The sequence below is a fragment of the Vitis vinifera genome, chromosome 6, assembly GCF_030704535.1.
Source record: "Vitis vinifera cultivar Pinot Noir 40024 chromosome 6, ASM3070453v1".
NCBI classification, from domain to species: Eukaryota; Viridiplantae; Streptophyta; class Magnoliopsida; order Vitales; family Vitaceae; genus Vitis; species Vitis vinifera.
The window spans coordinates 18,661,972-18,676,027 of NC_081810.1; the positions used below are offsets into that span (position 1 = coordinate 18,661,972).

Here is a 14,056-nt window from a genome sequence, read left to right on the forward strand (position 1 = left end):
AAAGAGAAATGGAGTCTTACCATGACTGATTCTTCTTGTTGTTGATGAGGATATTGCCGTCGAGGAGTGAGCTCCCGTTCATTTCCTAGACTGTTGTTTATGTCAGCCTTCTGCTGCTTCTTATTAGCTCTAGCCTGAGAAAAAATCATGGAATAATTGGTAGCTCCTCCAGTCTTTTGGTCCCACCCTCCAAATTGTGGAACTGACATCCAAGCATTCTTCTGGAAATGGCGGATGATAGGTTAGATATTTGAATCAAGTTAGGGTTAAATCTTCTGTGCAGAAAATGCTTTATCACTTGAACAGGGGATGTTCTACATATAACTGTCATACTCAAGCTTGTATTGGTTAATATCCCCTCAGCCAATGCACATTAACCAATGCAAGCTCGGGTATCGCTGGAGTCTTATAGTGTGAGAATAGTTTTCCGACAAATAATCAATCAAACCTTAAAGTTTAAGCTGTTAGATAATGAGTTACAGAAAGATTAAAAATAACGGCTTATAAACTAAACATAATGATGATTCACTTTCCTGAAAATATCATAGGAATTTAGTATCTGCTAAGATGTATTCTGAAAAATAAAAAAGATGGAGCTACCTCCTTCCGGTTCTCCATGGTGGCTTGAAGAGAGAGGAGGGTGGGAACAGAGAGGCTTAGAATCAAATTATGGGAATGTGAATATCCAATGCTATATAGTTGTCTATATTTAAGGAATTTAAGGGGGTTTTGACATATGGCTTCATATAAGTCAGTCATGTTTCAATGTGTTCTTGCCCTTCAACCATTCACCAGGCTGTCTCTGAGACACAGAGGCCTAATTTACGGTGTTTGGTTACAGAGAAAATGCTTAAAATTAGATTAGATTAGTTATAGAAAAAAATGAAGATATACATAAAAGCCTCCAAATATAGTGTATTTGAAGAAAATAATAGATGGTTGAAAAGGAAGAGGTGCTGCTTCAGCGCTCAGATCCCAATGACCACCCCTCTTTTATGAAATCACAAAAAAATTTCTAACAAAATCCTCCACCAACTGAATCCTATTTAAGAGAAAATCAAAATGTTTATTTTTCTATTGCTTTGCAGCTCATGTATTTCAGATTTTTGTTGAAATAAAATATTTAATAATTAATATATATATATATATTTTAAAATACACGACTTTAAAATTTTAGATATTTTTAGTTCTTTATTTTAAAAAATATAATTTTATCTTAATAAAAATATTGATAAAATTTTCATTCAAGAAGTGAAAGCTACAACATTAGAATAATAAAATTTAGATTAAAAAATTCTCAAAAATAATTTACACATCTAAATATCTATAAGAATAAAAAAATTTCGATTAATTTTGAAAAGTAAAAATTAGAAATTAATACTCTTTATCTAATTAAAAATTAAAAAAAATTAATGAATTAATATAAAAAATTAAACACACATTCCAATTCCAAATCCATAAATACATATATGCATGAGATAAAAACTAGTGAGTAATTAGTGAGACTTAACTTTGAAAATTATATAGGTAACTATTATAAAATTTTTACTATGAAATAGATTTTGATAGTTTTGAGATATTTGGAAATATATTACATTACATTTTTTTTTTCAAATGAAATATTTTTATCTTAGTTAAATAAAATGAGAAGAAACATAATAATTAACCGTATATTTTTAGCATATAAAAATTAATAAATAGATTAAACGTTTAACAATGTTTAGATAATAATAAAAATAAATAGCTGAATACTTAACAATATTCAGACACCAGACAAAAAAAAAAAAAAAAACCCCCAAAGACTTAGATATTCAATTCTACTTAAATTTAATTTAATTAATATTTATTCATATTTTAGATAATAAAAAATAAAATAAAATAAAATAAAACCACTTAAGTTTCTTATATCATGGTTGGAGCAAATAAATAAAAAAATGATTAATTTTGTAAACGGGCTATCTAAAATAATTCCTTAGATTGAGAAAGTGATTAGTAATTAAACTTAATAACTTAATTTATCTTGTTAAATACCATAATTATGTTTGATAAAATAACTTACTATCATGACTTAAATTAAAAATTGATTTAAATAATAAATTAAAATACTTAATTTTTAAAAAATTCTAAACCTCTTTTGTGTTATTAGCTTTTTTTTTTTCTCTCATAATTTCATTACTTAGGCTTGTTTGGTTCGACTTCCGAAAAAAAAAAAAAAATCATTTCTATGCCAATAAGAGCTTATATTATGACTATCAAACAAATATCTTATGAATGATTGGAGCAAGTAAATCAATTTACGAATAGAAAATGATTAATTTTGTAAATGGACTTTCTAAAATGATACCTTCAATTGAGAAAGTGGTTGGTCATTTAACTTTAATTTATCTTATTAAGCACATTAAGTATGTTTGATAAAATAACTTACTATCATAATTTAAAGTTTTAAATAACTTAAATAATTAGTTAAAATAATTAACTTTTTAAAGTTTTGAAACATCTTTTGTGTTATTAGCTCATTTTTCTTTCTTTCTTTCTTTCTTTCTTTTTTTTTTCTCATAATTTTGTTACTTATGCCTTGTATGGTTTGACTTGTGAAAAAGAAATTCATTTTTAAGCTCAATAAGAGCTTCTATGATGTTTGACTTTTGTTTTTTGTTTTTTCAAAAATCTTATGCCTTAAAAACGAGCTTAATATAAAAGTTAGGAAAATATTGTTTCTCGTAAAAACTCTATTTTAGCTTATCTAAGAAGCTTTTTCATGTTTAATATACTTTGAGAATAACAATAATGTTCTTTAAAAATTGTGACTTTGGCTTTAACTTTATTATTAGTTAAAGAAAAACACAAAAAACTCTCTGAAACAAGGTGTTAACATCATTGAGGATAAATATGACAATTTAATGATCTAAAAAAAAGTTTTGAGTTGATTTTATGAAACAACTTTGATGCTTAAAGTAAAATTAAGTAGTAAGTTTAAGTCAACAACTTAAAAATGATTTAATTTAAAGTCATTCTAACGATGCACTAACAAATTGACATGAGTCAAGAAGAGGTTGATCGGTTTGAAGGTATAGATTTGGATGTTATCAACCTCCCTTGGGAGGATGCATAGAATTTCCAACATGTAGTCAGAAACAAAAAAAAAAAAAAAAGTCCTAGGAAAATATCTTGAGGGACATGTCTAAATTATCGTCTAAATATTCAAACAATTTATTAAAACTCTAATGTTGCAAAAGACATTCAAAAGGTCCAAAACAAGACAAAATTTCAAGACATGCATAAACCAATTTTTTTTAACTAATCCAAAAATGTGATAAAATCTTGAAAAAAAAATCATACAATAATCTCAAAATGTCTAATTTACGAGAAAAATTATGGCAAGGTAAGTATACATACAAATCAATTTCAAAATCAAGCAAACAACCCCTTTATTCATAATCAAGTCAGTGCATTCGCTATTGCAAGGGAAAAATGTTTATCTCAATTGGGAAAAACATTTTTTTTTAATATTTTATTTGTCTAAAATAAACTTTAAGAAGTTTAAAATGAAGTAAAAATATCAAAACAATTTTACAAAGTCATTTAGCAATACATTTCGGGTGTAACTAACCCACCAAAATATGATTTGATATCTTACTTTTTGAGTCAGCCAAAATTCTAAAGTCAAGTTCAAAGAGTCTACAATACCATAAAATCATAGAATAAATTTAGGAGCATCCTAAGTTAGTCAAATCAAAATTTTGTTTCATAGGTGTAGTGAATCAAATTTTATGTAGGGGTCTCGCCAAATCCCCATTTAATATACATGAATCTAATTTATGCATTTTCAACCTCACATGAGTATTGATAAACTCATCAAAACAAAGAATTATCCCATTTATTTGGAACCACAAACTTGGATTCATGTTATACTTAAAACCAAAATTTTATTGAAAATAAAAAGGAAAATGCAAACGGGATGAAATTTGATTGCATATCTTTAGAAAAAGATTTTTGGACCTTAAGAACTCTAATTGAAATTTTGAAATGGATTTTAATATTAATCTTTTGAGATAAAGATTTCTTTTTAAAAGAGAAAATATGTGCAAATAACAAAACATAAGAATCAAACCAAGTAAACCAAAGGAGTAGATGAACTACAAAGTTAATGTTTTTTTTTTTACTTTTTTTTTTACAATCAACAAAGACTAAAGATGGTGAAAGTAGAGACCAATATTCATTATTTTTCAATGGCCTTTGAAAGTCAAATTAAAAAATGGATCACCAAGCAACGAATTATTAATTTTTAGATCAAACAAACAAACAAAACATCAATAAAAAATTAACAAAGATCAATCAAACACATAAACTGAGGTAAACAATCGAGAACTAATATAAGATAAACCAAATGCATATACATGTGATTATAATAATATGAATTTAGTAACACAAGCACACAAAATCCTAAAAAACACATGAACTAAGTAAGATGAATCAAGAACTAAAATTACCTATTTTAAAGCTTGAATATAATAACATTAGGATAAACTAATTAATGGAAATTCTAAAAGCACAAACTAGAATTGAATCAATCAAGAACTAAGATTAACAAACTTAAAACATGAATACCATTACATGAGATCAACTAAACTAATTAATTAAAATTTGTAAGAACACATAAAATAAATAGGATGGACTAGAAAATAGAAAAAAAAATACTATTTTAAAACATGAATATAATAACGTGAGTTCAATCAAACAGATAAACTAGAATACAAAAAATACATGAACTACATAGGATCAATCTAAACTCAAAAAAAAAAAAAAATGACAAAACTTAAATCATGAATATAATAGCCTGAGTTCAATCAAACTAATAAACGAAAATTCTAAAAACATAAACTAAAATAGGATCAATTAAGAACTAAAATTAACAATTTTTAAATAAGGATAAAATAGCATGGAATAAATCACATTATCCAACTAAAAGTTAAAAAAAAAAAAAAACACATAAACTAATAAGATGAATCAAGAATTAATAATTAACAATTTTGAAACAAGAATAAAATATCATGGAATCAATCACATTAATCAAATAAAATTTTTAAAAAACCACTTAAACTAATAAGGTGAATCACAAATTAAAAATTAACAATTTTGAAACAAGAATAAAATAGCATGGAATTAATCACACTACCCAATTAATTTTTTTTTTTAAAAAACACACATAAACTAATAAAATGAATCAAGAATTAAAAAAATTAACAATTTTAAAACAATGATAAAATAGCATGAAATCAATTACATTAATCAAATAAAATTCTGAAAACCACTTGAACTAAATAGATTTGATTAAGAACTAAGAACTAAGAACTAATTATTTTTTTATTTTTTATTTAAACAAACAATGTATAAACTAAAGGATCGACATGTGATTACAAAAATTTTAAAAAAAAAAATATCGAAACAAAATACTCAAGAAAACTTACCTTCAATCATGTAAAAGATGCTGCTGATCAATGGTGCGTGCTGTCCAAAAGAGGTGCAGCCTGGTGTGTTTTTCTTTCTCTCCAATGGTGCGTGCCCCTCTTTTTTTAAAAAAAATCTGATGCATGATCCCACGTCTCAAAGTGGCAGCCTCAGTGGTGCGACTGTAGGAGAGTTTCTTTGTTCGATAGTGTGTCAGTGCTCTTTCCTAGTGGATGCACGATATGCATGCGTCTTCGAAGATGAGGGCATGGCTTCTCTTAAAGAAATCTGTGATGATGAAAGTAGTCCCCTTAATGGATGCGTCCCTATTGGAGAGCCCCCTCTTATAGTGTGTGTTGAGCCCCCTCCTTCTCTCCCGTGTGTGTTGCTGAAAGAAGTCGCCTATGGACGCACCCCACTTAAAAATCCAGTGTGAAATCTCCTCCCATTTCCACAGCCTATACGTCATCCCAAAAAATCTAGTGGTATACAGCTCGATCTTCCACTTTTTTTTGGTAAGTCGTAGTTCCACCTTGGTCATCAATATTCTCTCTCTCTCTCTCTCTCTCTCTCTCTCTCTCTATCTATATATATATATATATATATATATATATATATGTAATTTGATATAAATTATTTCATTTAAGCCATTTATAAATAATATATAAGATGACATAATATACCAATAATTCAATTAAGAATATATGATATTAATCAATAAATATTATTTATGATAGATATATCAAGTATATTATCTAATAATATTTTGTTATATTAATAGATAAATAAAAATTTATGATGATAATTTTAGAAATGTAGAATACCAATATTTTTTAATGTTTGAAATTGTAGTTTCATTTTAGTTTTTTCTTTCTTGAAAGTATGTTTAATTAAGAAAGTAAAAATTGTTTTTAAAAAAATAAATTCATAAAGTCTTGTTTGGTTTTAAACTTTCATTAATGTAAAAATTTGTGAAAAAAATATAAGTAAATTATATAATTTATATCTCATGTTATGAAATATATTACTATAATGAATAATATTGTTTCTTTATAATATACATAATGTGATATTATGTAATAGTAATAATCTATATTATATTGTTATATATTATCATATTATAAATTATATCTTATATATCTTAATATTATATTAAGGTTATTTTTTACTATATTTTAAATTTTAAATCACTTTAGTAAAATTTTATAATATATTTATAATAAATTAATCATCTAAATTATTTTAATATAAAAATATATTCTCTAATAAATAATATTTATAACGTTTTCAAATATATATATATATATATATATATATATGAGATAATATTTTATTTATATTATTTTGTACTGGATCTCAAGTCTTTAATTTATATGCTTTTATTATGTCATTTGATTTCTACCTTTTTAAAAAACCGTTTTTTTTTCCTCTGAAGTTTTCTAGAAAATGAAAAGGAAAAAGATCATTCAAACATATTTTGAGAGATGATCTTTGTTTTCTTTGAAAATGAACAAATCTTAAGTTTTAATAATAAATATTGATTTACGACTCTTTAAAGACACGTTTATAATTAGTAATTATGAAATTTTGAATTTTGATGGAATAAATTAAATTAAATTTTAATTTTCTATAATAAAAGGCAATTTGTTTTAAAATTTATTTAAAGTAAACAATTTTTAGATATTTTAGAATTAATTAAAATAATATATAAAATGACATAAATAATTATTTTATGTGATTATACCATAAATCATTTAAAAATTTAAAATTATTCATTTATTAAGTAGTTCAAATTTTAAAATCCAATACAATTCTAAGAACCAATCCAATATTATTTTTTATCCTTCCACAACATGAATGTAATCAAAGTGAAATCCAATAAATCCTAAGAATAAATAGAATCCATTCTTTAATTCTTCCACAACCTCAATATGATCAAAATGAAATGTAATAAATTCTAAAAATGACATGATCTTTAATCATTCCATAACATCACTCCAATCTAAACTCAATGCAATATTGAAGGAAATAGAATTCTTAGTTATTAAGGATTTTTTTTATAGATGTCTATTGAGAGTTTAAGGTTATGTTTAGTTCATGGAAAATACAAAGAAAGAAAAAATTGTTAAGAAAAATGATTTTCTTATATTTGGTTGCCCTATAAAATATTCCAAAAGAAATTAAATATAATTAAAATTAATTAAAAATATATTTTTCTTCGCTTTTGTTTTCTTTTTACTTTTTTTTTCTATTTTCTTTCATTTGTATCTTCCCTCAAATTTTCTAGAGAAGCAAACATAGTGCATTTTTTTTATGGATATTTCTATTTTCTTTCATTTGTATCTTCCCTCAAATTTTCTAGAGAAGCAAATATAGTGCATTTTTTTATGGATAAGTGTTAATTAAGAGGTTGACAGGATTTTTTTTTTTTTGGATAGGAGTCAATAGAAAAGGTATAAAGAAAGAGTGTCCATTCAACTTTATTATTATTATTTTTTTTTATTTTTTATGTGGTTTGTTTTTTTAAAAGAAAGTCATATGAATGGACATATGATGATCGATAAATAGTTTTGAAGAGGGTGTATTTTTATTATTTTTTCTTCATATGATGAGAAAGATTAGATGGATAAAAGACCTTGATTTGATTTCAGTGGAATTTTCAAAAGGAAATATGATTAGGGGAATAGACTACTTTCAACTAAAAAGTTATAACAATGTGGATGGTAGGAACTTAAAACATCACCAATATATCAAAGGAGTGTAGAATGAGAGGTTTTTTTTTTACTTATACAATAATAAATTTTTCTGCAAGAGTTTTTTTTAGGTACAAAAACTTATGAATTAAAAACCATTATTACGATGAGTTAATTAAAATAGAATTAATTTAGAAAATATAAATAAAATTGCATGAATTATTATCATGAGTTAACTTAATAAGAATTAATAGTAATAAAGTTGAATGAAGTTGTGGACCCTGCATTTTGGTTCATGTGTTTTCCATTCGTTGACGAACTCGATTTTTATTTAAAAAATGATTTTTATTCATTAAAAATCTAACTTAGAATCGCCACTTATTTTTGTTTTATTTTTAAAAGGGTAAACAAAATAATAAAAAAAATCCTAAGTGTGACTCCTTATTTTAGAAAAATCGGTTTGTGAAAAATCGGATCGGGCTCAGGGATCAGGTTACTTATCGATAAGATACGGTACGAACTGTAGCACCTCTCTAAGTCCTTAAAGTCGGTCTCTACTACCTATATCTGCTCCCCCAACGTGATTGTTCTGTGCGTTATCTCTCTCTCCCATATAACCATTCGCTCCTGCTCACTCCTCCTTCGTGTAGCCTTCTTTTTCTTTTTCTTTTTTTTTTTTCTTCCTTCTTCACTCAACCTCCTCTGTTTTAGTCTCTCCCGCAAGCCACGGACCTGCTCCAGTGTCCTTGGAGCATGTCATCAGCATCTACGCACGTTCATGGCCTCGGTCAACCTTACAGCTACATGTTCTAAGTTGCTTCCCCAGCAAACAGGGGTCCCCTCCTCGTTTTAAAAAAAAAATATGACAGCTCACCTAAACCTTTCCCTTCAAGAAGCTGCCACCTATCCAGGGGTCTACAGAAGTGAATTTTGAATGGTAGATATTATTGATGATAAGATTTTTTAATAATAAAAATATTATTTGGGTATGAAAAATAGGACAAAATTGACCTTTCTTTATGTTACTGGTTAAATGGATAATAGGGATAATCAAGTAATTACATGTGGTGAGGTTACCTAAGCTAATTCTGTACTTACCAGCTAGCCCAAAAGCTAAGAAAAATCTCCATCCTCCATTCATGGCTCCCTTTTCTTTTCCCTATTTTTAGAAAATTCAACCAGTTTTGGTAAATCAATCTTACAACGTCCTTTCAGTCCACCAGATGTCCCTTTGATTTTCGTCTTATTTTCTGATTCCTCTTCTTTTTCTCTCGTTTCTTCCTTCAAAATCCATCCCTCATCTCTCTCACAATTTTCTCTTTACCTTCTTCTCTTCCTTCCAGTTTCCTTTTTATTTTATTTTTCATGCAGACAGAATCCCCTTACTTTCCTTTGTTTCTCTCTTTAAAAAATTCTGATTTTGCCCTAAAAAAAATTGATTTTTCTCTTTAAATATTTTAATTTTCCTCCTCCAAATTCTGATTTGCCTTTCTAAAATTTCAGATCTTCCCAACCCAAATTAAATTCCGCTTTCCCCCGGTAAAATTCTGGATTTTCTCATCCAAGATAGTCAATTTTTTATTTTTTTTCAAAAGACATTATGGGTGTATTTTGAAAAATTGAAAAGGTAATCATGCATGGCCATGTGAGGAGAGAAGAAAAAGTAAAGTAGATAAGTTGGAAGACAGCATTGATGGGAGAATAAAAGTTCAAAAATCAATAAAATAATATTAGAATAAAATAAAGAAAAGAAATAGTGAGTAAAAAGAATGTAACATTCGTAATCTAAGACATATATATATATATATATATATATATATATATATATATATATGTGGGGAAATTTAATTTATAAAGGAAAATTGGGTTTTAATTCACTAATTTAAGAGAATAAAAAAAAAGAACTCTAAATTATAAATTAATTTTATTTTCATCAATTTAAAAATATTTTACAATATATATACTTTTTTATAACTCAAATAATTATTTCTTGAAATAATATTTTTACTTGTTATGTTAATAACACCAATTAATAAATAAAAACTATAAAATATAAAATATAAAAATAAAATATTAATTTTCATTAGTTAAACACATGTTGGTAGAAAATATAGATATCCAAAAAGAGTTGGAAATACAACAAGAATTAATATTTATTTTTAAAATTTTAAGTTTTTTTAATTGTATTTACTTTTTATATATTTTAGATTTAATTGTATTTTTTATTTGATGGTTGATTTTAACTAACAAATTTTTTTATTCAATTTTATTGAAAAATAAGAAGATGGGCTTTATATAATATAGAATATAAAATCATTATTATTTAAAGGATAAAAAAAAATTTTATTTATCACGATTTGAATAATTTTTTCACAATGATTTGCATCTTATAATAAAAAATTTATAATATATTTATTTGTACTATACTTTTATCAAATTAAATTGATCAATTAATTTTGGATTATTTATTTAATATTATCAAGTAAAATGGTATTTAGAAAATAATTATTTGAGTTATAAAAAAGTATATGTATTTTAAAATATTTTTTAAATTGATGAAGATAAAATTGATTTATAAAAATTAAAGTTTTTTTTTTTTTAAAATTAGTGAATAAAACCCCCATTTTTTTTTTTAACTTTATAATGTAGCCATGGGATTTTATAACATAAGCAAATTTTACGTGAAAGAGGAAAAAAATCAACTTTTCAATTTCCAATAATTATTATTATTATTAGAAATATTTGATTAAAAAAGATGAAATAATCCCCAAAATCGGAAATCTAACCCTTCCTATGCTTTTTCTAAAAAAGTAATCCATTTTTTTTTACATAAATACCATTTTCTATTTCAAGTATCCAATTTGGCTGATTCTTAATTAGTTGGCATCATTACTATTCTGTAATTAGTTAGAATAGTATTAGGAGTTGAAGGTCAGTTGGAATACAGGCTTATGGAAACAAATCTATCCCATTAGTTGGTTCTTATTATTTTTATTATTTTCAATATAGGAGATGGGCAGCCGCGCCCTTTTGTCTGGGGGCCATCCTCCCAACTTATTAAAGGTGATATGAGATTAAGATTTTAACACTTCTCCTACCATCGTCATGACCTGGCTCTCCACAAGCACACCCAGTGCTGACACGTGACTAACAAACCTTCGCTCATCTACCAAACCCATGGCCTCATGCCTTATATATTTCCACAAACCTAGCTCAATTTTCATAGCCACCTTCACTATCCTATACTCACTAAGCCATGGCCATAGATACAAGCCTCTTGCTTGAGTTTGCTGCAGCAACTCTACTCTTCTTCATCACCCGCTTCTTCATTCGTTCTCTCCTTCCCAAACCTTCCCGGAAGCTCCCCCCTGGCCCCAGAGGGTGGCCGCTCCTCGGCGCTCTTCCTCTTCTAGGTAACATGCCTCATGTTGCATTAGCAAAGATGGCCAAAAGATACGGGCCTGTCATGTTCTTGAAAATGGGCACTAACAGCATGGTGGTGGCCTCAACTCCCGAGGCGGCTCGGGCTTTCCTTAAAACGCTAGACATTAATTTCTCTAACCGCCCGCCTAATGCCGGTGCCACACTCTTGGCCTATCATGCCCAAGACATGGTTTTTGCGGATTATGGGGCAAGGTGGAAGCTACTGAGAAAGCTAAGCAACTTACACATGCTTGGTGGGAAGGCTCTTGAGGACTGGTCTCAGGTCCGAGCTGTTGAGCTAGGCCACATGCTTCGATCCATGCTTGAGTTGTGCCAGCGAGCGGAGCCGGTGGTGGTGCCGGAGATGTTAACTTTTTCCATGGCCAACATGATAGGTCAAGTGATTCTAAGCCGCCGGGTGTTTGAAACAAAAGGGTCGGAGTCAAATGAGTTCAAGGACATGGTGGTGGAGCTCATGACCAGTGCTGGGTACTTCAATATTGGCGATTTTATTCCGTCCATCGCATGGCTGGACATCCAAGGGATCCAGCGCGGGATGAAGCATTTACATAGGAAGTTCGACTGGTTATTAACAAAGATGATGGAGGAGCACACGGCGTCAGCCCATGAGCGGAAGGGAAACCCAGATTTTCTGGACGTAATCATGGCAAACCAAGAAAATTCTACAGGGGAGAAGCTCACTATTACCAACATTAAAGCACTCCTCCTGGTATGCATAGTTAAAGCTCGTCTTTAATTTTGTTTTCCGATATTTTCTTTCCGGAAACAGCACTTTTATTGCTTTTAGATATGTATGTTTTTATCAGGTAGCCATTTTAGGGGCACATCACTGTTCTTTATTTGGATTTTTTTTCTCTTTTTCCACTTGCATGATTGTTTTCATATGCTCAGCTGCATGGTACAGGAAAATTGTGAAAAATGATTGGTTCTCTGATCAGACCTTCTGCACCAAGACACACTTCTCTCTATTTTATAAAATCAAGAACATTTATGGTTTACATGATTTTTCGAACTTGAACTTTTGCTAGGGCTAATGCATGGATCTCAATTTTCAATTGCTTTTGATTACATAAATTTCAAGTATGTCACCATATTTTTGTTTCCTTGGCTAGAATTTATTTACTGCAGGAACAGACACTTCATCAAGCGTAATCGAGTGGTCTCTGGCTGAGATGTTGAAAAACCCGAGCATCCTCAAGCGTGCTCACGATGAAATGGATAAAGTGATTGGAAGGAGCCGGCGGCTCGTGGAGTCTGACTTGCCAAAACTTCCATACCTACAAGCCATATGCAAGGAAAGCTTCCGGAAGCACCCATCCACACCACTGAACCTTCCTCGTGTCTCAACCCAGGCATGTGAAGTGAACGGCTACTACATCCCAAAGAACACTAGACTTAGTGTGAACATATGGGCAATCGGGCGAGACCCTGATGTCTGGGAAAGCCCGGAAGAATTCAGGCCAGAAAGGTTTTTAAGTGGAAGAAATGAAAAAATTGATCCTCGTGGAAATGATTTTGAGTTGATCCCGTTTGGGGCTGGACGAAGGATTTGCGCTGGCACTAGAATGGGAATAGTGCTGGTTGAGTACATTTTAGGGACGTTGGTACATTCATTTGACTGGAAAATGCCGGATGGAGTTGAGATCAACATGGACGAAGCTTTCGGGCTTGCGCTGCAGAAGGCAGTTTCTCTTTCGGCCATGGTGACACCAAGGCTTCACCAGAGTGCGTATGCAGTCTGAGCTCAAACCGCTCAGACCAAAACCCAGGCCTCGCTGCTATATGGCATGGATGCAGTTAAGTAGAAAATATTTTGGGATGTTGTTTTAGTTTCCTGTGGCTTAGTATAAGATGTATTAGCTCAAAGATGGTCGTTTCATTCTACCACCAAGCCATATGCATCTATGCATAATCTATTGATTTAGGCTCGATTTGGTTATAGTTTTTGTTTTTTTGTCTTCCAAATCAGTAAATAGTAGGGGTATTTTTGTCCTATGTAGTGATTCTTTTTGTTTGATTGATTATATTTGGATCCTTCAAAAATATATGGTCAGAGCCATCTCCATCTTTTCACTTCTTGTGCTGCAGAATGGGATTGGCTTAGATCGTTAGTCTAATGTTAACCCCCTTCAAATCTAATTATTCATACCCAATTTTGACACGAAAGAGCCATTGTCATGAAAGGGGGACCAGGGACCTCAGCACCCTTGGTCCATCATTTTGGTACGATGCCAACTCTACCACATAACCACCATTTAGATATCTATCCTTTTATTTTTGGCATGTGAACTTATAGTGGGTGGCTGACCTTGAATCCAATAGTTATCATGATATATATGGCTGAAATTAAATCCAATAGAATCCAATATGTTTTCTTATATCTCAAGTTTCAATCAAAAAAATATTTATGATTTGTTTTTATTAATTTGTGTCTTGTTTTCAATTTAATTAATGAAAATTTATTTGATCAA

General features: G+C 29.0%; 1 protein-coding gene across 1 annotated transcript; it reads left to right on the forward strand.

Moving 5' to 3' along the window:
* Nucleotides 1-11,363: 11,363 nt before the first annotated feature.
* Nucleotides 11,364-13,556, forward strand: LOC100232896 (flavonoid-3,5'-hydroxylase; the record flags this gene model as incomplete). The annotated part of the gene is given in 2 exon segments (NM_001281228.1): nt 11,364-12,294; nt 12,698-13,556. Coding segments are annotated over 2 exon segments (1,527 nt in total). The 5' UTR covers nt 11,364-11,397.
* Nucleotides 13,557-14,056: the final 500 nt, after the last annotated feature.